This window comes from Geotrypetes seraphini, chromosome 9, assembly GCF_902459505.1.
Source record: "Geotrypetes seraphini chromosome 9, aGeoSer1.1, whole genome shotgun sequence".
NCBI lineage: Eukaryota > Metazoa > Chordata > Amphibia > Gymnophiona > Dermophiidae > Geotrypetes > Geotrypetes seraphini.
Window position 1 is genome coordinate 151,115,436 of NC_047092.1, and position 24,775 is coordinate 151,140,210.

Consider the following 24,775-nt stretch of genomic DNA (forward strand, 5'->3'; position numbering starts at 1 on the left):
TCTATGGTTAGCTTTGCTCTCACCACCTTGCAGCAGCAGTAGATCCTCTTAAATAAGCAGAATCTCCTATTTGAACACATACTTCTCTCCTTCCTAGATATGGAGGGCACAGATAGCCAGGCCCTGCTTTTTGCAGCATATGGCAAAGCATATACCAAAAATTCTCTTCATCTTCTGTCCTTCCAGTGCTTCTCCAGTTTTTCTTTTGGACACACAAGTCCCTTCTATGACCACAGTGAAAAGCTACACAATATTTTTTTTAAATACTAGTGTGCTTGAGTTTAAAAAGGTTAGTAAACATTGAACTATTTTATATAAGGATTACACTGTTATGAAGTCACTTGATCTTAACAACAAGTACAATCTAAGATGCTTGATCTGCATTTGAAAAATTTTGCTCCAATCACAAAAACATTATCAAAATTGAAGAATAAATGTGTTTGTATATGTTCAGCTATTCAAAGTTTTAACTCTTATGCCATCAGAATATTTTTAAGACTTAATATAAAATCACAAATTCTGAATGTTCATTCCAGAGCTTTCCAAAATCATGATGCAAGATTTACTCAGAGATGGAGAAAGAATGGACTTGCTGAAAAGTTTCTTGTAGTGCAATATTCAAATGAGATTTCAGTTGGTGAATTATAATCCTAGAAATAACTTGGGAGGAAAATCTGTTCCACTGTATTAGGATCAATCATATGGTTGAAAGTTCAAAGGAAGATGATATTAAACAGCAGCTGATCAGTGTTTACAGTAATTAGATTACAATAGCCTTTTATCTTACTGTGCAAACTATTTGCCATTATGTTCTGAGGCTCTGTAAATGTTGATTTTCTATAAATTAGTAAAACGTTGACTTTTGCCTTAAGTGTTAAATCTTATTATACCAGTTCATACAGCGCTGTACTGCCTTTATCCAGGTGTTCATGGAAGCCTCGTAATACTGACACTTCTTCTGGGGCTCAAAAAGTATGCCAGTTTGCCTCAGTTTCTTTAGTTCTTCTTTGCTGGTCCAGAACCCTATGTAAAAAGGTAAATGTTTAAAGAGGAAAACGGTATTATAACCAACATGATATTTAATGAGCATTTTACTGATTATATTTATCTGAGAAAAAATTACCCATTGTAAATTTCAATTTGCATTATTAGATGGCTATACTGAAAAACAAATGATCCAAAAATCAGACCATTTTGTTTTTATTCTTGCTTTGATAACCTTTTACTATAAAAATGCTGGTTTTATTTGAAACAGAATCTTACAGGTGATGAATTCATTTAATTGTAAAAGCATTCTCAGTTTGCTTAATATAATCACATTAGTCTTTAAGCCCTATAAATTAACGGGTGCTAGAATAGATGTCTGTCTGTCTTTCTTTCTGTCCGTCTCTCTGGCCCCGTCTGTCTGTCATTCTTTCTCTCTCTCTCTCCTTGGCTAGTGTTTGTCTGGGGGGAGGTTTCTTTCTCTCTCCCTCTCTCCTTAGATGTTGGCTGGCTGTTTGTCTTTCTTTCTGTCTGTCTCCTTGGCCCCCTGTTTGTTTGTCATTCTTTCTTTCTCTCTCTCTCCTTGGCCGCTGTCTGTCTGTCTTTTTTTTTCTTTGTGTCTCTCTCCTTGCATGCTGTCTGTGTTTATTCTATCTGTCTCTTTGGCCCCCTGTCTGTTTGTCTTTCTTTATGTCTCTCTCTCTCCCTGGCCCCCTGTCTTTCTTTCTGTATGTCTCTCTGTCTTTCTCCCTGACCCCCCTGCCTACCTGTATTTATCTGTTGTCTCTCTGGCCCCCTGTTTGTCTTTCTTTATGTCTGTCTCTCTCCCTGGCCCCCTGTCTTTCTTTCTGTATGTCTCTCTGTCTTTCTCCCTAGCCCCCTGCCTACCTGTATTTATCTGTTGTTCCATGCCTGACTGTCTCTCCATGGCCCCCTTCTGTCTCCCTCCCCCCTCCCCAAAGCAAGCCCGTTACATTAACGGGTGCTAGAATATGTCTGTCTTTCTTTTTTTCTGTCTCTCTCCCTCCCGCTGTCTGTCTTTCTATCTGTCTCTCTCCCTGCCCCCTATGCAGCAGCATTTCTCTCTCCCCCCCACTTCCCTGTGCGCAGCATTCCTTCCCCCTCCATGTGCAGCAGCATTTCCCTCCGCAACTTAAGTGCAAAAGTCTTCCCCTATAATCAGGGCCGCCATTAATCTACAGGGTTTTGGCCGGAAGAGGGAAGAAACGCTTGCACGTGTACCTGTTGCCAGCTCCACAGCTTTATCATCCTGCAACCCAGACACAAACACTTCCAACAAGCCCCACACTCCATTCTCTTCCGCAGCCTGAAGGAGAAGGACGGGGAGGGGGGGGGGGAAGAGCCACAGCTTGGAGGTGTACCGGAAAGCGCAGCAGCAATGGGTTGACAGTCAAACTTTATTGAAGAATCCGATACGCGCCGTGTTTCGGTGTACCGCTAGCGCTAGGGGGTCTATTAAAAACAATAAGAATTTATATATTTCTATACAAACTATGATTTGCTCCCCATATTCGTCTTTAATGTGCTCAGGTTATGAACATTAGAACTTTCTAATGCACTCAGATCAGTAGAAAATATGTTGGTTTTTAGGTTTACATGCATTAACATTTTTAAGCTGTCTAAATGAACTGAATCTAATTAATTCACATCCCTACTCTTTTTTTTCTCCGTCTGTAGGGGCCCCTATAGCTAATTTTTTTTGTCTTTTTCCATCTCTTCCCTTCTTTCTTTTCCTTATACCAATTGCCTTTGGATCTTCCTCAATTCCTGCCTTGGTCTCCCTCTCAGCATGTACCACTTACCTCTCCCCTTTCTGCTGTCTCCCTCCACATAGCTTCTACATCGGCTCCCTATTTATTCTTGGCACATAATCAATCCTTAAGAAACAGACGGCCTGGTGGGATAAGACAGCAAGACAGGCTTGTTGCTCAGGCACCACCTGCATGGCTATTTTGCTGCCTCGAGTATTAAAAAGCGCACTCGAAAGGCTAAATACAAAGGTACAGACCCGTAGGGCACTGGGGGCTAGGGAGAAAGCAAAAGAGATGGCAAGGGCACAACCGGAAATGGAAAAACGGCACTACCATTTGAAGTTTATTTTTAAAGTTTAAAGTTGCTGCGGCGGCTCCTCTCACGATCGCTGCCTGCATCGGAAGCCTTCTCCGACGCAGGTGCAGCTCATGAGAGGAGCCGCAGCGACTTTAAACTTTTAAAATAAACTTCAAATGGAAGTGCCGTTTTTCATTCATGAAGGTCTGTGTGAGCAGGGAGGCGGTGTGGGGCCGTTTATTTTTAATTTTGAAGGTGGCGCGAGCTGGAGCAAGTCCGTCCTGGGCCCCCGTCTGCCCTTCGCCGACAGCCGGCTCCCTCGAAGCCTTCCTCCTGCCGGCGGGGACCGCCGGGGCCTGCGTGTGGCAGGGGGGGTCTTGTCTGGCCGGGGCCGGCCGAATCCCGAGCCTGCTCTCCTTCTCCTAAGTCCTGGCCCCTCACTACGTTAGCTGCCATAGAGGAACTGGCGCTTAGGTGTGGCTGTGAGTTCGTCGGCTACAGCGCTGGAGTGCTGGCGAGGCTCTTGAGAAGAGCTGCAGAGTTTGGCCGTGCAGTGTAAAAGAGTCGGCCACAGCGCTTGAGTGTGGGACTGTTGTTAGCGCCCATGTGCTCTCCTGCCTGCCAAGGACCTACGGATCACGGAACACGCAGGCAGGAGTGCGCATGCGCGCTTAGCATTTTATTATATAAGATTATATTAGGTTCTTACCTTGATATTTTTTCAGTAGCTAGGGATGATATGCCGAACTATAATGTTATCCATCTGTGCTCGTGAGCATATTGCAGAAGATGTCAATCACAGCTTTTCAACTCCTCTACAGTCTCTGCTGCCCCCTTCAGTTCATACCAAAGCTGACCACAACCCTATAAAAGATGACAGGAGGAGGAGGGGAACAGGGAATTTCCCCAAACTAGGTGTCTGTTCTGCTTAAATGAAGTTAAAACAATCAATGAAGAAACAGTAATGCATTTAAAACATTAACAAGCCTCTGAGAGGAACAATAAATCCCAAAAAATACAGTTAATCAAGAAACAGTCAACATTTATGGAGCTCAACCCTTTGTAATCCAACATATAGTCTCTTCCTAATCCAATAGTCTGACCGACAGTGAAATCTTAGCTATGGATCCGACCACTGTTTGAATCAGAAAGAAGGTACATCAGAGAAAATTGCTGAGTAGAGAGGTTCAGCAAACCATCCTTATCTCCTGGAAAAGATATCATGAAGATAAGAACCTAATTTCTTTTTCCAGTGCAATAGGGATTGCATAATGAACCATAGGGACGTACCTAAGCAGTACCTAAACTCTAGGGTGGGGTAGATGAGCCTGCTTATAGTACTGAGGATCTGAAAGCATCCTCCTCCTCTGCTGCTATAGCCACCCTGTAGAATTTGGTGAAGGTACAAAGGGAGGACTAGGTTGCGGACCTATAAATTTCCTTGGTTGGAATCGCCTGAGTTTTCACCCAAGAGGAGGTTACTCCTCTTGTTAAATGCAACTTCAATAAGATATTCGGTTGTTTGCTGAAATTGATGTATGCAGAGAAAATCACTTTATGAATACATATTGAGATGGTGGCCTTGGAAGCAGGTCTGCCTCGTCTCACCTGATTGGTTAACACAAAAAGACATTCCTATAAATGAAACTCAGTCAACTTCAGGTAACACAAGAGAACTCTCTAGACATCCAAAACCTTTAAAGCCTTGTCTTTCTTCTTGGACCCTGTGGGGTGAAATTCTGACAGTCTCCTCTTGGTTGACAGGAAATGCAGAGATGACTTTTGGTAAGAAGGCGGGAACTGTCTACTCCAGCAGTGGCAGGGGTTCAGTCTCAGTGCCTGTAATGACAGGCACATGTTACGAAAGAGGCCACGGCTGCAGCCTTCATCCCTAAGGCAAGAGTCTCAAACTTCCAGCTAAGGACCATATCCACTCTGCGGTCCTGTAGATCCTTTAAAACTAAGCCACCTTCATTTGGTAGGGAAGTGAGTTTAGTCACCTGGGCTACCAGGGAATCCACCTTTGGCACAGCAAACATTTGGTGGAATTACTGATCCATGGGATACAGTTTAGTCATGGTTTTAGCCACCTTTAAGGGTCTCCCAGGGCTCTAACAAGGATCAGATCAAATATCCCATTAGCAGCTGAAAATTTGGATTAAAGGAGATTTTTATATCATTGATGGATGGTATGAAGTAGAGCCGATGTGTTATAGCTCACTTCATGTGTGCACTTGGAATTGTTCCTTGAGCTATCTTTCATTTTTTGAGACTTTTTAGGACTGTATACATGATTAGTAACTGGAGAATATTTGTTATACATTTGTATTTTGTAAAAAGTGACCAAGCCATTAAAAAAACACTAAAAAGCACACTAATTTTTAAAATTGCTAATTTAGGTTCTATGTGGATTGCTAATTTAGGTTCATGGTGCCTAGCAACACCCAAGTCGAAGCACCCTCTGATACCTAATGACACCTACCTGAAAAGTAGGCATGGTTGACTGGCCTAATATACCGGTGCTTATCTCTAGGACACTTAGCGATGCCTAAGTCCGCTTAGATGCCACTAGGCATGATCTATAAAGGATGCCTAGCAGTTGATTGTCAGCTGCACAAAAGAGTGCTGAGAAGTTAAGTGCCATTTATAGAATCAGAACCTCTGTGCCAGTTAATACAGGGAGATGCTGAGATGCAGCTTGTATACTGAACATCTGAAGCCTGGTCCAACGCAGATATTCATGTTTAGGCTCTAGTGAAACTGAAGTAAATTGCATGTGCAGGAGAACATAACCAAGCTATTTATCATCTACTCATTAACCTAAATTTGAGAGACTGTATGCCACATATTCCCATGTCCACACATATTCCCTAATGTCCTCCATCTCTGTTGAAGTGTAGACACTGGTATCTTACAGTATGGTTCATAAGGAAAGATTAGGTTTTTTACCTTGGTAATCTTCTTTATAGTAGACAGACACTTTATTCCTGAACCTGTGGGTAGTCGATCCCTTCTCACAAGAATTCTTATAGACAGCCTCATTAGCATTCTTTTGCTCCACCTCCCATCACTCTGGGCTGTCCTCCAATTCCTATTTGCCATACATAAAAAGGTGAAAAAAAGTCACCAACCTGAGCGTAACCTGCACTAAAGAGTGTGGGAGATTCTTTAGATACCCCCTAGATTCTTCAAGTTGACAGTTGTGTCCTCTATCTTTGTGAATGATGGACAAAGGAAAGAAACAAGATGTCCAGATTCCCCCAGCACATTTGTGGCAGTAAGCAGGCAAATGAACATCTGACAGGGTAGGCTTCAGAAATAAAGTGTGTCTACTAGAAAGAAGATTACTGAGTTAGTGCGACAGACACTATTCCCGAACACGTGCGAGATGTATCAAAACAGTCCCCCCAAATTTAGGGTGGGACAAATGAGCTTGCTGACAGAACTGAAGATCCAAATGCACAGTCATTTCCTCCAAAGTATACATGTTCAGATGTTTTTGTTTGCCTGCTCTGCACAAGTGTGCTGCAATAAGCATTACTTTGGTGAAAATCCAGCAGCCTTTGCCGCTTTTTCCAGCTTCTCAGCCAGAGAGTCTAGAAAAAGTTCCAAAAGGGGATGAAAGAACTTGAGCTTCTACCTCTCCTGTATAATGTCCAGTATCCAGTGGTCCATGGTAATCTCCACCCACGCTCCCCAATAAGTCGATAACTTCCCTCTGATGTGTGGAGGCTCAGCTGACAGCTTGGCTTCATAACTGCTTTGTTGGAATTGTGGTGGAACAGGATCCTGAAGATTGAGGGTGCCTGGCCCCTCTGAATCTTTGTCTGAAGCCTTGAAAAGATCTCTGGCCCAAAGGCCCTCCTGAGATCTAGCAATATTGTCTGGAGGCCTGAAAATTACTGTGAACTGATCCCCTAGGAGCTTGAAGTCTTCTGTCTGATAAAGACTTTGGCTTGCAATCCTGCACGCTGGCTATAAGATCATCCAGACATTTCCCAAAGAGTAAATGTCCCTTAAATGGGAATTTACTCAAGGTCACCTTGGAGGAGGAATCCCCCGCCCACTGTGTGATCCACAGCATTTTGCAGGTGGAAATGGAATAAAGCAGACATTTTGCTTATGACTCTGAAAAGATCATACAGAGCATCAGCTACACAATTCACTCCAGACATTAGAACATCCAGAAGTACACGGACATTGCCGTGATGATGTCACATTCATGTGCAACATCATCATGTTGACATCTGCGCATGCGCGAAAGCCCTCCAGACAGGCCCTGAACCGCCAGTGGGGGTGCAAGCAGAGAAGAGGGCCAGCGTGAAGGAGAGGCACTGGCTGATTGCCTACAGGACATGAGTCAACGGCATACCTGAAATCTCAGGAGGCACACTAGTGTGCCGTGGCACACAGTTTGAGATACACTGCATTAGAAACTGGTGATCCTTCCCGACAATTATCTCAGATCGTGGCGCAACTTGGAGTGGCATAAAGCCTGAGGTTGCAGCCTTGAAGAGCTTAAGAACAAAATCCAGCCTGCAGTCCTGGGCATCCTTTAATACCATGCCTCCTTCCCCGGGAAGGGAGCTACACTTGGTAACCTACACCACTAGTGAATCCACTTCTCAGTGGACAAAGAGCTGGTTAAAATTCAGCATCAATTAGATAGAGCTTTCCCATGGCTTTGGTCACCCAAAGGGGCCCCTCCAGGACCTCCCGATGGTCCATGAGCATTTTGGTAATGTTTTGATGAGGGAAAACATGTGGTCTGTGCCTTTGTGCTGCTCATAAGTGAGCACTGTGCACCAGAGGACTGCGGAGTCTCTATCTTTAATTCTTGGAGGGATTCTGTGATCACCTCCAAAAGCGCCAAGGGCTTAAACAGCCTGTGCACAGTCAGATCCTCCCCGAGATCAGAGGCCTCCACCAGATCTGGATCTGGCCCTCCTAGAAGCAGCATCTCAAGCTACAGAGGACCCTGACTGGGAAAGACTTTGAAACAAAGGTTACTTCATCCCAGTCTTCCTCAGACTGGACCTTCCCATCTTGCACATAGCACTGTTAAGGGAATTGCACTCTTGGTCACAATCCCCAAGGGTTTCAAGTGGCTCTTAATCACATAACATAACATAAAACTCACTTGTATACCGCAAATACCATTTATGCGGTTCACAAAAATTGGTAGTACAAATGAATAAGCTTTAATCATCATATTAATGAATTCAGGGTGAAACTTCTATCCGGAACGTCCAGATGGCCCCTGTGGACAATCACAAGCTTCTTTCTGGGATTTTGCAGTAGCGCCACAGCTGTACTTCGCTGGGGATGCACTTGTGCTGCTCCCCAGCTCAAACCTAGATTTTTTTCCTGGCCCTCACACCATCTGGGCACTAACAGCCCCCAAGAGACCAGAGGAGGCTAAGCCAGCAGCTCCCCCCCATTCCCCACCAAGCACCGCATAGAACATAGAACACAGATGATCCTCAGACTGCCATCCATTGCATGAATCCAAGGTATCCTTGCCTGAGGAGTCCATCACACCAGTTTTTAAGAAAAACTGAGATGTTTTGAGGCATATAGAGGCTTTTATTTTCAAATTGGGAAATCCAAGATGGCTGGTGTGGCATCAAATTTAGCACCAAAAATCACTCAAGGGAGATGCACTGAAAAATAAAGAGAGAGATATTTTAGAGGTGGGGGAACCTAACTCAGCCCAAAAGTGAAGAAAATTCAATTTTAAAGAACTGCCCCCCTCCCCCCCCCCAAAAAAAAATCTGGACTGCCAGCCTGTTACTGTGCCATGCTGTGTGCTGCAATTGTAGAAGCTGCAAACAGCTTACAAAGAGAATCTCTGCCTTAACAAGCTTAAAATCCAGACAGTTTCCTGGGTTTGATGTACTGGTTGGAGAACTCAACCCCTATCGGAACCCGCACATGCAAAACAGGTGCGAGGAAAGCAGTTGGCCCTGATCCTGGATAAAAACCATCACAAAGCCATGCACCTGCACTCAACCCCACTGCTGATGAAACCAAGGGAATAGTATCTGAGCCTTCAAACTGTCCGTGCAGGCTGTCCAAGTGGGCATACTGCCAAGCAGTCTGCTTCTTGGAAGCAGACTCTTAACTTCTGTGCTTTCTCGCAGGCAGAGCTGTCTCACAAGAACACTGAGAAACCCTGCAAACAGCAAAGAATGAGTTTAAAATGAAAAAAAAAACACAGAGGACTGCTTTCCCACCCGACTGGAGCAGAGACCAGCAAGCAGGCACCCCCGCTGGCCACCACCTGACGTCAGTCAGCATCGGGAGGGGAGGTCCTCGCTCCCGATTAAAAAAAAATCTTCAGCCGCGGTACGTGGCTCAAGGTCGCGTGACTAAAGGGGCAAGAATTGTCCCTTTTGATCCCCTTCGGAGCCACAAGAAGTCACAGGCAAGAACTGAGAAATAACAAATGGGAAAAATAATGGCGAAGGTTATACCATCAACCTCAGAAACGTGACCGATGGATCATCATCTGTGTCCTATTCCTGTAACATTCTTGGGAGGCAAGACTGATTTTTACTCTCATTGTGCCTCACTTTCTTCTGGCGAACCATCACCTCCACCTCAACCCAACTTAAAATTACTGAAAGAAAAAAATTCCACTCCCAGAGAAGGAGAGGAATCTATTTCTTCCCACTTAACTGATATGGATTCGACATCAATGTCATTGGAGAAAACTGGAACTGCATTATCTCCTGTCCAAATGCCAGTAATTGGTACCAACGAATCTTCTGTAGATAAATCTATTACCTTACAAGTTGTTTGGATAGTAAATAGAATAGAAAATTCCTTGCAGGGAACGGTTGTGAAACTTTGCCAATTCTCAACTGAAATTACTAATAAAGTAACAGAACAAGAAGCTCAATTAAATTTAATGGGAAAAAGAGTTGATAAAGTAGACTCATCTGTCTCTGTGATTCAAGCATGCTTAACATCTAATATGAAAGATAATTCAGTAATACATATGCAGATGGAGAAAACTGAAAATGCCTTGAGATCTAGGAACCTCCGCTTCCTGAATGTTCCTTTATCTCATTTCCTTTCCCCATTGGAGTTACTGAAAATGTATTTGAAAGATGTTCTCCACTATGCCCAGGGGGATGGATTTTTCTCTGATAATCTATATTACATTTCCAGGAACACCAAAGTATCAGTTGAAGAGGGAGGTGTAGATCAATTGGTATCACCAGATAGCCTGAATATATCTCAGTTTTTGGAGTCTTCTAAATATTATATTGCAAAAAGAGCAAAGTTACTAGTAACATTAAAATCTGAATTGGAAAAGCAAGCTGTTCTTAAACTTTATTTTATAAATAAACATGCTCTATTCTGTGGTCAGAAATTAAATGTGTTTCCAGATGTCTCCAGGCAAACACAGTGTAGAAGAAAACAGTTCCTACAACTCAAGACACGAGTCTTGGCAATAGGTGCTTTATTCTTCCTTAAATTTCCTTGTAAATGTTTGGTTACATATGAGAGTAATAAGTATAGTTTTGTTGATCCATCTCAGTTGGAAAGTTTTTTACAAGATAAACCTAAAGTAGATAAATTACCTGAGCCTATTGCAGAGGTTGATAAGAAGTGACAAAGTAAAGAAATGAATATAGATATGTTGTCTGCTTGTCTGAAGTTATAATTTAAATTACCTTATTTATGAGATCTATTGGGTGAAGTTACAGTCCCAATAATGTGGACTTGGAATTGAAAGATTTATTTTCTTCAATGGAATAATTTTGTTCTACATTGGTGTGTATTCCTATTTTTATTTGTTGTAATAATGAATAAAATTATAAATAAAAAAAAGAAAAGAAACAAACAGAAAAGACAAGCTCTTACTGTCCTTTAACTCCCCAGTTGTCTTCCTACAAACAAGACAGTAAGAGCTTGTCTTTTCTGTTTGTTTCTTTTTTTCATTTATAAGTTTATTCATTATTACAACAAATAAAAATAGGAATATACACCAATGTAGAACAAAATTATTATATTCCCCTTAATGTATGTCCTTCCTGAGATTTTTCTGGGGGGAGTTAAAGGACAGCCCAGGGGAAAAAGGGAAGGAGAAAAAGAATGCAATGAAGCTCCCTACAAGAATTCTCGTGAGAAGAGGTCAACTACCCAAGTGTTCATAGAGAATGACATGGGGACAGAATTGTCTCCGTCCCCGTAGTTAACCTCGGGGAAACCATCTCCTTGTCATTCTTTAAGGAGACAGGAAAGAATCAGAGTATGAATGGGCACAGCCACTGACATTAAAGCCTTGCATTGAAGAATGCTGGTGTAGGACTGAGGTTGAGATAGACACTAAAGAATGACACAGGATGGTGGTTTCCTGTCGTTATCCACTGGGACAGGGACAAATTCTGTCACCATGTCATTCTCTAGGAATAGAGTGTCTGTCGAACTAGAAAAAGTAGTTATATTTTGACCCTGTTAAGCAAAGCTGGAACAAGATACACTCCAATGGCAGTACTGCCCCACCAAGTTCCTAGAACAAAATTATTACATACCTAGAGCAAGACCAGCCAGAAATGCTGCTCCCAGACAAGACATGTCTGTGTGCTGAGGTCTATCTATGGTGTGATTGAACAAGTCTGCAGTCATCTGCATGACAAAGCTATTGTTACAGACACCTCCATCAGCTCTGTATGGGCATGGAATAAAACAGACATTTTGCTTATGAGTCTGAAAAATAAATTTGTAACAGTCTTTAAATCAACACAATCCAAGGAAATAAGGACTTCTCTCATCATCTGCTAGGATCAAGCCCTGTCCTCCACATATACCTAAACTCAACAGGATCTTTTTAACAGAACTACTTAGCTTAAGTAGCAGTGTTTTCCCTTAAAGCTAAATTCAACTTCCTAAGCATGCACAGATAGGCAAGTTCATTTTGCAGAATCAGTTTTTACAAATCAATGGGCCTAAAGGATTCTGAATGCATAAGACACCCTAGACATCTATCTCAAATACTCTTTATCTGCCTTTAGACTAAAAAATATACCTAAACCAATGTCCCAACTCCTACTCTCCCATTATCTAAAGGTTTTGTGTAAACACTATTCGGGGTTGCACAAATCTAGTCCATGCAAGCTACAAACAAGTCTAGTGTTCAGGATGCCCAACCTATATAACCAAATTTGGGTCTCATCATAATGAACACAGATTGCTGAAAACCAGATGTTTGTAGAATTTCAGATGGTGTAGATGCCAGCTCTGCAGGTGCACTGGATATTTTGGCACCCCCAAGATTGAGTAAAGTCTGGCCAAGATGTACTAAAGCCAGTAACAGTCGCTAAACCTGTTTTAACAGCTTTAGCGATGGTCATATTTGCCAACCCAATGCAGAAAATGGCTCACCGCCTGGTTTTCTGCACGATCGCTCATTTCTCGATCTGACCATGCAAATAAGCTCATTAATATTAAAATGCCATAAAAACTAGTAGAGTGATTGATTCTCCAACATGGCTTCCCCATGTACTAAAAAAAGTGATCACTTTTAACGATCCCAAAAAAACAACTGGTCAAGCAAGACCAGTCGTTTACCTAACTTTTTTTTTTTTTTAATGGGCACAGATGCTGCGCATGTTACACATGTACAATATCTGCTCCATTAGAACCCCCTCCCAAAAAAATGAACCAGCGCTGGAAACCAGTCCCCTCCCCCTGGAACCAGCAAAAGCTTCAGGAGGAATGCCCACTTCCTCCTGTCATGCCAACCCCACCTCCTCCGTGTGAGAAAAAAATGGCAGAAGGGATGCCCACTCCCTCCTGTCATGGCAACTCCCCTCCCCCACCCACGGCATGAGGAATGCTCTTCCTGCCACTGAAGGGCCACTCACATTCCAGGCGCCCCCCTAAACAGGGAGGAGGGATATCCACTCCCACCTGCCACCAGAGGCCCCCTAACCCCCCCATACCTTTTCAGAGAAGTTGCAGCAGGAGAGAAGCTCAGTCAGTCCCGCTTATAGCCCCGCCAGTCCAAAATGGCTGGCCTTTCCCTCCACGGTGCATCATGTGTTGCACAGAGAGGGGCCAAAGGCCCCGATTGGCTCAGATGCCTAAGGCTCCTCTCTCCCTTGTGTTTTGGGATACACAGGGAGGAGCCTAAGGCCCTGACTGGCTCAGATGCCCAAGGCCCCTCCAAAGTGCGTTTGTAACACGCATAGCATCTGTGCCCACTAAAAAAAAAAGAAAGTACAAAAAGAATGGTTTCCTGCCCCGAACAGCTGAGTGGCAGGAGGCTTTCCCCTGCGTCTCAGCTGTTTGGGCTTCCCCTGCCAGCTCTGCGCATGTGCGAGAGTCGCTCTCACAGTGATCAATCGGACAGCAGAGTAAGGGATTACAAGGAACATCCGCATGAATCATTTGCATGCAAACATTTTAGTGCAACAATAGCTCTTTCTGAATTGGCCAAAAAAATCAGATCGGAGCAGACCCACATGGTCTTATCAATCCTCTTAGTGCATCTAAGCCTCTATGTCCAGGGAGAAGCAATTTCTGTTGAGCCTAATATCCCTAATCATTTTGAAAAGGTGGCCTTTATACCTTGCAGCATGAATTTGTTTTGCCAAAGAATTTGCCCCAAAATAAAAATAAGCCCTCTTTTTAATTGCCAGAGAATGTGTTGAAAGCAGTTAGCTTAGCAGAGTTTTAAAAAAGGTTTGGATAATTTCCTATAACAGAAGTCCATAAGCCATTATTAAGATGGACTTGGGGAAATCCACTGCTTATTCCTAGGATAATCAGCATAAAATGTTTTATTCATCATCCACTCCTATTCTTGAATCAATCAGAAGCAGCTGAATTTCCTCTATGGTAAGTCTAAGCAGCAAGAGCCTCCATATGACATACCAGCTAAACAGAACAAATCCTGGTTCCTTCTACACCGGCTCCATTCATCTTTTCACATGATTTGTGTTTCATCTTATTTCAGAAAGTAAGTTATTTACAAATTCATGATTTCAGAAATACACTTACCGAATGCATGCGACAGGAATGCACGTCTCTTTGTACAAAGTATCATAAAGCTGTTTGTTTCTATATATATTAAAAAAAAGCAACAAACAAAACAAGGCATGTCACAGAATGTCATGAACTGCTTTTGTGTCCAAGACAGAGTTCTAGGAATCCAAGTGCAGTGAAAGTGGCCTGGATAGGCATGGAAAAAAGTTCAGAATAGTGGCACTGTGACAAGATACATTAAAGCAACCCATGCTCATCACATTCTACAACTATGAGAAAAACATGAACAGAGGAGAAGAGAGCAGGCAATATATCAAGTCTAAACTATAAACCAGAGTATCGCAAACTGTGTTCCATTAGACACCGGCGAGGAGAGGTGCCGGCTGACTTGCTTACAGGATGTGCCTCTCGCAGTGAGAGGCACGTCCTGTAGGCAGTCAGCCGGCACCGGCACCTCTCCAACCAGGGGTTAGCAAGCTCAGGTCCCCGTCTGGAGTGTCTCCGCACATACGAGAGATGTCATCACGTCAACATCCGTGCACGTCCGGATGCCCTCCAGCTGTGGCCCCAAGTTTAGTATGCTGTGGCTTCAAAAAGTTTGCAACACCGCTATAAACCAACTATAGCCATATAAACTATCTAGAAATAACAGCCAAGTACTAGCTGTGATGCTAAATCTTCCACAAAATGGCTCTGGTGCAGAATGAATGGATTCTCACTCTGGAAACTGTCTGCTTGTAAGCTGCATTGTGCAACTAAAGGTGTCTTAAGAGACTTTCATGAAGGCCACATGTTCACCATGCAGAATGTTTGTCCCTACCATTTGAGCAAGCTGCTTCCTAAATAATGATATCCATTCTAGATCTCTGTGTACTAGCCAGAGTCATATTAATGGATTTTGAGGAAAGATGTGCTCTAAGATCTAGGATCTGAATCAATCCATACCAATGCTTTACACTACTATCTTTATCCATTATCTTACTATTCAGGAGAATAGTATAATGGAAGACCATTCAGAATGTAATTTTGATAACTGGATTTTGCAGCAAACATCTCTCTACTATCTAATCATCTGACTTCATACTACAACAGTTTAAATGCAAAATGTAAAGATGACAAGGTAAAGAAAATACCTGATATCCAAAGACTCCCTCCCCCCAAAACAACACAAAAGAGCTCACTATAGCAACAGATGTCTACAAAACATGGAAATGAGCCAAGAGGACAGTGTCTACACAAAAAGGTGATCTAAATGTAAAAGTTAGAGAATGTACTCAAAAGATGGAAGTAGGTATCACAAGAAACAAGGGCAGCCCTTAGCATGGTTATGAAGTTGCAATCAAAGAGCAGTTTTACATGAAGTTTCTTTTTTTATTAGTGGGAATACTAGATTTTAGTATTTTTATTTTAGATGGACCCTGTTTGGAATTTATAACTTTTTAGTGGAAAATAAAATTAAAATGCACGTTTCTCTTATTTGAAAGAAAAATTAGTGATTTTGACAGAATATAAACATTTCAAATCAAAGAATATTTAAAATCTACAGATCATAATTTTAAATAGTTTGGATTTTCAAGACAATACAAAGAAAGGTATAACAAAGTGTGCTAAACCAAACGGCATACAAACAAAAACGAAACACAATGGCCTAAAGAACAGGAACCAATGTCCTTTTTTCAGATAACTTGAAGACAGAACATTTTGATCCCTGTTCTTCAGGCCTTTGTACTTCTTTTTTGTTTAAATAGTTTAGATTTGAAATGTTTATAGCGAAAGATTAGGTTATTACCTTTGCTAATCTTCTTTCTTATAAATTCTCACTTTATTCTGGGACCAGTGGGTTATTTCCCTCCTCCCGCCAGGGATCTGTAGGAAGCCTCAAAACTTTTGAAGCTTTTATCCTCTCACATTAAGGCTCCAGGTCGGACAGGGGGGGCACAAAGAAAAGTCTCAGATATAACACACCGCATAGAAAATAACTGCCAAGGAGCCCCTTAGGGAAGGAGGGTCCACTCCATACACGAAAGATCAACAAGCTGAATCCAGAGTGAAGCTACTGCTAGAACCTTCTGCAGGCCTTCCTGCAGAAAATCCAGGACCCGAGGAATTGCTTGAAGAGAAGAGTTCACCTGTCTCAGGGGGCACCAACCCTGGGAACACCTCCAAGCTTTGCTGGAAGAGAAGGGTCCATCTGTCTCAGAGCACAGCAACCCTGGAAACACCTCCAAGCCTCTGCATAGTCTGCCACCGTGGACTTCCGTTTGCAGTAAAGCAACCCAGCAATCACCGCCGAAGAATAGCCCTGGACAGTCAAGGCCACGTGCTCAAGAGCCATGCCGTAAGACCGAAGTGGTCCGAATCCTGTGTCTCAATCGGACCCTGTGTGAGGAGGTGAAAATGACAAGGTAACCTAAGCCCCCAATCCTGCTGGAGTTGAACCAAGGTGGCATACCACAGCCACCTCTGCCAATCAGGTGCCACCAGAATCACTGGACTCTCGTGATCCATTATCCGCCTCAGACGCCCTTTCATGGACCACGGAGAGAAAACAAAGAAAACCCTCCCAAGGCCAGGGCTGAACCAGAGCATCCAGGCCTTCGCTACCTGCCTCTCAATGACTCTGAAGAACCAATCGGCCTTTTTCATAGGCCACAGTCGCTATGAGGTCGAACATGGAGAACCCTCACTGATCCACTATGCCATCAAGCACTCTTCGAGAGTGACCACTCTCCGGAGTCCAGAGTCTGACAATAGAGAAAGTCTGCTTGAACACTGTCCACTCCTGTAGCCACATGACGCCTCTCCACCCACCAAAGAACAGCTGAGCCTCCCCACTCAGAGAGGGATTCTTTGAGCCTGCCCGACAATTGATGTAAGCCACAACTATCTGAGAATACATAGATGGCTTGAAGACAGAGACGACCCTTTAAGTGGAAGAGGGCCAGCCGAAATCGCCTGCAGTTCCAGGCAATTGATCGACCATTTGCTCCCCAGCTTTTTAGACTCGCCTCCGATGACAGGAACACCCAGTCCAAGATCTGGAGCAGAAGGCTCCTGGACAGCAAGAGAGGACACAACCACAATGCTAGACCATTGAACGCCACTACCAACCAGAGCAGGGGTGCATGTAACAAGTCCCGCTGTGGATTCCAGAGTGAAAGCAGAGTCTCCTATAGTGGACACCGATGGGCTCTGGCCCACACTGATCGTTGTCATCATGGTCCCCAGAACTAGGAAATACTAGCAAGCTGTCAGGAACAGAGTGGTCAGAAGGCCTCTGATACCTGTTGTAGTTTCTCCTGATGGGACACGGGTAGAAACACAGCATTCTTACTGTGTGAAATTGAGCTCCCAGGTACTTCAAGTCATGGGCGGGCTTGAGGTGACTTCCTGAAATCGATTCCCCTGCCCATATGTTGCAGCAATTTCAACACCTATCGGATAGCTAGATGCCACTTGAACAGTGAAGGAGCTCTGGATAACCAGTCTTCCAGGGACAGGTGAACCATGACACCCAGGGCGAGAAGATGGGCCACCACCACTACCATCACTTTGGTGAAGATTCAGGGTGCTGTCACCAATTCAAAAGGCAGTGCCGCAAACTAGAAATGTTGCCTCAGAACATGGAACTGCAGATACTTCCGTTGGTCCCAGAAAATGTGAGTGAGGAGATATGCCTCTGTCAGATCCAGGGAGGCTAGGTACCTCTGCGCCGCCACCAACAAGATCACCTTATGTACCACCTCCATGCGACATTGAGGAACCTTCAGGGCTGCACTGATCGCCTTGATGTGCAGAATTGGGCTCCAATTGTCGGATCCAATCTTTGGAACAATGAAGCGTATTGAGTATTTCCCAGAGCTTAAGTCTTGCTCTGGCAAGGGGCAACTGCCACAAGATCCAAAAATCTGTGGACTGTGACCTGCACTCAAACCGCCTTCTCGAGATGGCCAACAGGGGAAACCAGAAAATACTCAGAGGACAGAGAAAATCCAATTTGCAGCCATCTTTGAGAACCTCTAGAACCCAGTGGTAGGAAGTGATGGCCAACCATTCCATCAGAAAGTCCGACACATGGAGAAGGAGACATCGGCCCGGCATCAGATCTGCATTTGAGCGGAAACCTCCAGCCGATTGCCATGAACTGCCGATGCCAGGGCCCGCTGAAGCATGGCCTGGCAGACGAAGTGAACCATTGACCTGTGGAAGGATGGAGTACAGATGAAAATGCTAGAAGGGATGAAAATTAGAACACCCAGAACTCCTAGCAGAGCAAGACCTGCTCCAAGGCAATCCCTTGGATTTACTATCCTGAACACTGGCCTCTAGGGCATCCAGACCCTGGCTGAACAGGAGCTGACCCTTAAAGGGCAACCGGCCCAATGTAGCCTTAGAAGAATCTCCATACCATCGCCAGATCCAGAACATTCCGTGAGCCAAAACAAAATAGGCTCCCAGTTTGGCGAAAACTTTCAAGATGTCATGCCATGCAATCTACTCTGGAGATGAGAAAATCCAAATCACAAAGCACCAGTGTCAGAATCATGAAGCAGCTTGGAAAGACACACCTGGGGCACAGAGGAGGCTGTCGCCGCTTTAACATCAGCCGTGGTTGAAGCAAATAGACGCTTAAGGATGAAATCCACACATTGGTCCTGGACATTCTTGAAGACCACTCCCCATTGCGGGGAGAAATGTGCACTTGGTAACCTGCACCACCAAAGAATCAACCTTTGGGGAAATAAAGTACTTGTTAAAGCCATCCATCATGGGATAAAGCCACGCCATGACTCAAGCACATTTTAAGTGACCCATTGGATTATCCTAGATCAGTAAGAATCCGAACATCAGGATTATCTGGAAGAGATGTAAATTGTGGCCTCTGGGACACTCATGAGGGAACATTCAGCATTGACCAGCTGTTCTGTCTGCAGCTTCAATTCCTGCAGAGATTCAGATATTAAGTCCACAAGGTGCACAGACTTAAAGAATCTGTGTACTGTGAGGTCCTCCCCCAAATGACGGGCTCAACATGGGTCCAGATCCTGGAGATCTACTAGATTTGCCACATCCATGGCTGCTGCAGTGCCACCCAGCAAAAGCAGAAGAATGGAAAGAATGTTTGGCGCAATTGCAGGCACAGCCACCTTACTCCCTGGTATCTCCGCAGGGAGGCTAGAAGGTAGACCCTGGTCTCTTGGAACAGGGATCCCTGTGACCAGCAACAGGCATAGACTTTAAGTATGCCTGATAAAGCATATTCACAAATTCTGGTGGAAAACCCTCCTCTGCGGCAGAAGGTTTATTGCCAGAGCCGTGCTTGCGGTTCACCAAAATGCCGCTGGTGCACTCCCCAGGGCCCCCGATGTCAATTTCATGGGAATCTGGGCATAAGGTACTTGAAGATCCTCCCTGGAGGTCAAAGGCACTGCATTTGAGAAAATCTTGCTCTCTCTCATGGGCTACAGCACACGTGGAACACGACTGTGCAACTGACAGCCATCCACTGCAAATGAGGCATGAACCCATCTCATCCTGCCCTGGGGAGATCATCTATATGATTTTATTTCAAAAATGAAGCTGACAAGTATGAAAAATTTTTTTTTTTTTCATTATATTTTTATTTTCAAATTTCACAAAAAGTGTACAGAATAATAAAATACATTTGATACATGCATGGTATCACTTTTATATCTAACACAATGTATGTCTGAATTTGATTTTCCCCTTCCCCCTCCCCCCACCCCTTCACCATTTTAATATAATATTTTAAAATTTTATAAAAGTATATAACATATTGGAATACAATTATTCAATAACATATTTATATCTAATACAATATATTTTGGATAAAATTTTATTCATTTTTCCTCCCCCCACCCTTCTATTATCCCTTAATCATTTGTTACATTTTGTATAATATATTATAATATACTATATATAAATTGTTTTCCTTACCCCCCCTATATGTGTGTCATAAGAAAATCTCTAAAAGAAGAAAGGAAGAAAAAGTATTCTATTATTTAATCATTACAGTATTTTGTCAATGGCCCCCATATTTTTATAAATTTATCATATGTCCCTTTTTGTATTGATATTGTTCTTTCCATTTTAAAAACATGGCATATTGTATTCCACCAAAATGTGTAGTTTAGGTTGTTGTAATTTTTCCAATTGTTAGTTATATGTTGAATGGCAACCCCTGTCATAATTAATAAAAGTTTATTGTTTTCTGGTGTAATTTGACTTTTTTTTCTCATCATTGTTCCAAATAAAATTGTATCATATGATATTGCAATATGATTTTCCATTAATTTATTAATTTGTGGCCAAATTGAATTCCAAAATATTTTAATATAAGGACAGTAATATAATAAATGATCTAGTGTCCCTGGTTCTAGATTACAGTGCCAACATCTATTAGACTTAGAACTATCTAATTTTTGTAATCGAGTAGGGGTCCAAAAAGCTCTATGTAATAAAAAGAACCATGTTTGTCTCATAGATGCTGACACTGTACATCCCATTCTCCAAGACCAAATTAGTGGCCATTGAGATGCATTAATTTGATGTCCAATCTCAATGCTCCAAATGTCTCTTAGACCATTTTTTGGTTTTTTATTCAAATATCCAGATATTAATTTATACCACAATGCGGCTTGATGTCCTAGGAAGTCTGCTTTAAAGCATAAGAACTTTAAACTATATTGATTGTTTAATGATTTCCATTCAGGGAACCCAACCTGAATGGCCTGCCTCAATTGCAACCATTTAAAACTTTGTGTTTTATTAAGACCAAATCTATGTTGCAATTGTGAAAAATCCAGCAGTTTACCTTCTGAAATAATATCATCTAGAGATCTAATTCCTGCAATAATCCAGTTCTTCCAAAGGATTTGAGCTCCGCCTACTTTGATCTTGGAGTTTATCCATATGGATTGATTAGTTGATTTATAAATTGGGATGGGTGTTAATTTATCAATAAATCTCAATGTTTTCCAAGTATCCATTATTATTTTATTTTCTCTGTATCTTTTAGGTATATTAATACTTGGTAAATGAACTAAATTTAGGGGAAACATAAGGCGCCATTCCAAATATAACCAATCTGGTGCATTCTCTATAAGTTCTGGGAGGATCCAATACATACCCTGACGTAGAATATAGGCTTGATGGTACCTATAGAAATTTGGAAAATTTACCCCTCCCTCCTTAATTGATTTTTGTAAGGTTACTAAAGCTATTCTAGGTGTTTTACCAAGCCAAAGAAATTTTGTTAAAATTCTATTAAGCTTCTTATAAAAGGACCCCTGAAAATAAATAGGTATCATACTCATTTGGTAGCAAACTACAGGCAACATCATCATTTTAATAGTTTGAACTCTGCCCCACCAGGATATATGCAATGGGTTCCATTGCTCACATAACTCCGTTACTTTTTTTAATACATATTTTTCATTTTCTTTTACAGTATCTTCAATTGTTTTTTTAACTTGAATGCCTAGATATTTAAATCCTTCTTCTTTCCATATGAATGGAAAAGTATCAAATAATCCTTTTACACAGTAAACATTCAAGGGTATAATTTCAGATTTATTCCAATTAATTTTATAACCTGAAAATTTGCCAAACTTATCAATTAATTCCAATAAAGAAGATAAGGTAGACTCTGGATTTCTCAAATAAAGCAAAATATCATCAGCATAAGCCGAAATTTTATATTCCATATCTGAATATGGAATTCCTTGTATCTCCCTCGTTTGCTGTATTGCTAACAATAAGGGTTCTAATACAACATCAAATAACAAAGGAGACAAAGGACAACCTTGTCTAACTCCCCTCTGCAATTGAAAACCATCAGATATCTTATTATTAATATTTAATCTTGCAATCGGGAAGCTATACAATGTTTTTACCATTTGTATAAATCCAGAACCTATACCAAACCATTCTAAAGCCTGATACATAAAATTCCATTCTACCCTATCAAATGCTTTCTCAGCATCTAGTGAAACTGTAAATGCCGGTTCATCAATTTTTTTTGATAAGTTTAGCATGTGAAATAATAGTCTAGAATTATTGGAGGAATGTCTTTTAGCAACGAAACCCGTTTGATGCATATCTATAATATGTGGGAGAGCTTTGGCTAATCTCAAAGCCAAAATTTTCGCCAAAAGTTTATTATCAACGTTTATCAATGATATAGGCCTGTAGTTCGAAACCAAAGTAGGATCTTTATTTGGCTTAGGCAAAACAATTATTATTGATTCAGCCATAGTACCTTTTATATTACCTTTTATAAGTTGTGTCTGATATAATTTTAATAAATGTGGGGAGAGAATATTTTGAAATGTTTTATAAAATTCTACTGTGTAACCATCACCACCTGGAGCGGATCCAACTCTAAGAGATCTCAATGCTGTCTCTAATTCTTTTAATGATATAGGTTCTTCTAAACTTCGTTTTATATGATCAGGAATCTTAGGTCCATTTATTAAATCTAAAAATTTTTTTCCATCTTTTTGTTTCTCCAAATAAGGTTCAGAAGAATATAGATCCTTATAAAAATTTAAAAATTGTTTTAATATTATATTTGTTTGATTTGTTATTATACCATTATCATCTTTTATTCCATTAATATTAGTTCTCCTTTTTTTTGCCTTAAGATAATTTGCTAATAATTTTCCTGCTTTATTAGAATTTCCATAATACACCGTTTGTTTGGAAAACAAATCTTTTCTTATCATTTTTGAAGTTAATTCATTATATTTACCTTTTACTTTCAAAAGAGATTGCAAAACTTCATATTCCCATTTACTTATCAATTTAGCTTCTAATATTTTTATTTCTTTTTCTAATTCTATATATTGTTTTTTAATTTGTTTCCTAATAAAAGCTGAATATGATATGATATTACCCCTCATAGTTGCTTTAAATGCATCCCATACATTCTCTATAGATGTATCTTCCACTAAATTTATTTGAAAAAATTCATTAATTTGTATTTTAAAATTTTCTAAAAATTTGTCATCCACAAGCAATGCATTATCAAATCTCCAAAGAGGTCTATTATTTTCTAATTGATCTAATTGTAATTCTATCCATATTCCCGCATGATCTGAAATGATAATAGGATCAATGGAGGCTTTAATCACTTGGTGCACTTTATTTGTTGAAACAAAAATATAATCTATTCTTGAAAATGATTTATGAACCTGTGAACAAAATGAATATTCCTGATCATTAAAATGAAGAATACGCCATATATCTTTCAAATCACATGATCGAACTAAATTATCTAGACCTAAAGATTTAATATTTTTACCTGGTTTTTTATCCAATAATGGATCCATTACAGCATTAAAATCTCCAGCCACCACTAAATTAGAGGCAGCCAGTGGTAATAACATATTTTGTAGCTTTTTGAAAAATTCTGATTGATTCGAATTAGGGGCATATATATTAAATAACGTCAGGGTATCATTTCCCATACCTATATCAATGTGTATCCATCTTCCATGTGGATCTGAATTTTTTACTTTTATATTGGCCATACATTTTTTATTTATAAGGATTGCAACCCCTGCTTTTTTACCCACTGCTGGAGCAAAAAAACATTCTTTTATCCATCCACCTGATAATTTCTGTGATTCCTTCATATTGAGATGGGTCTCTTGCAGACAATAAATATCTGCATTTTGTTTTTTTAAAAATGTTAATATTTTTTTCCTTTTAACTACGTGATTCAGGCCATTGACATTGATAGAATATATTTTAAAAGACATTATATATTTTTATACTTTTCATTATCTTATTCTTCCTCTCCTCTTTCATATTTAATAACCAAAAAATTTTCTTCATGACACACATATTTAACCCTATTATATCTTCCTTAATTATTCTAATAAATATTCTTCTTATCCCTCCCTTTCCCACCCAATTCATTGGCTGCTTAAGGATACACATTGGAATTGTAATCCTAACATTCTCCCCATTCCAGGCAATCAATATTCAATTTTTTAAACAAGTTTCCCTTCTATCTATCTATATTGATCTTTTATATATATTTAATCATTTTTCATAACATTTTATTAATGAATCATTTTCCATTTAATAATATGTTAATTTGTATTTCCTTAGTATTACGATTTCAACATATAATATTTTTTAAAAACATATATGCAGTGTATTATTAACAAGTATGAAAAATAACTTTAAAATCAAATTTGGAAAAATCCAAAATGGCCACTGAGGCCCAGTTTTGGCTAAAATTAGCCCTGGAAAACCAGAGAACCCTCAAAAACAGAGATTTTAGGATTTTGGAGGTGGAGGGCATAGGACATGCAAGGAAACCACCTAAAAGCCCCCTTTTAAATACGACCCCCCCAAATCTCTAATTCAAGCTGTTAGCTTGCTGTCATATAACCATGTGCTGACAGGAAATTGCAACATTTACACTGACCGTGATGAGAGAAACTGCATGCAGAGCTGAACACAGCTTACAGGGAGATCCTTTCCTTCAATGAACTGGAAATCTTGATTTCAAGTCTTCTGACTGCCCCACCGGCCTGACCACCATGGCCGGAGACTTCCTCCACCCTTGAACATATCGTGCAAACGCCTGGCGGAGGAGTGCAGTCTGACTCCGATCTCGGTCGCACTTCCATGGAACCACTCAGCCTGCGCTACACCCAACTAGCAGATGAACCTGGGGTGAGCC

At 41.2% G+C, this 24,775-nt stretch overlaps 1 protein-coding gene across 4 annotated transcripts in view; it reads right to left on the reverse strand.

Moving 5' to 3' along the window:
- Positions 1 to 288: 288 nt before the first annotated feature.
- GK5 (glycerol kinase 5) overlaps positions 289 to 24,775 on the reverse strand; it is a 113,859-nt gene continuing 89,372 nt past the window's right edge. For all 4 annotated transcript variants that reach the window (XM_033958159.1, XM_033958157.1, XM_033958158.1 and 1 more), the window contains 3 exons: positions 14,071 to 14,130; positions 11,601 to 11,734; positions 289 to 1,023 (listed from right to left, as the gene is read on the reverse strand). In XM_033958159.1, coding sequence (XP_033814050.1) covers positions 875 to 1,023; positions 11,601 to 11,734; positions 14,071 to 14,130 — 343 coding nt within the window. In that variant the 3' untranslated portion in view covers positions 289 to 874. The remainder of the gene's footprint in view (positions 1,024 to 11,600; positions 11,735 to 14,070; positions 14,131 to 24,775) is intronic.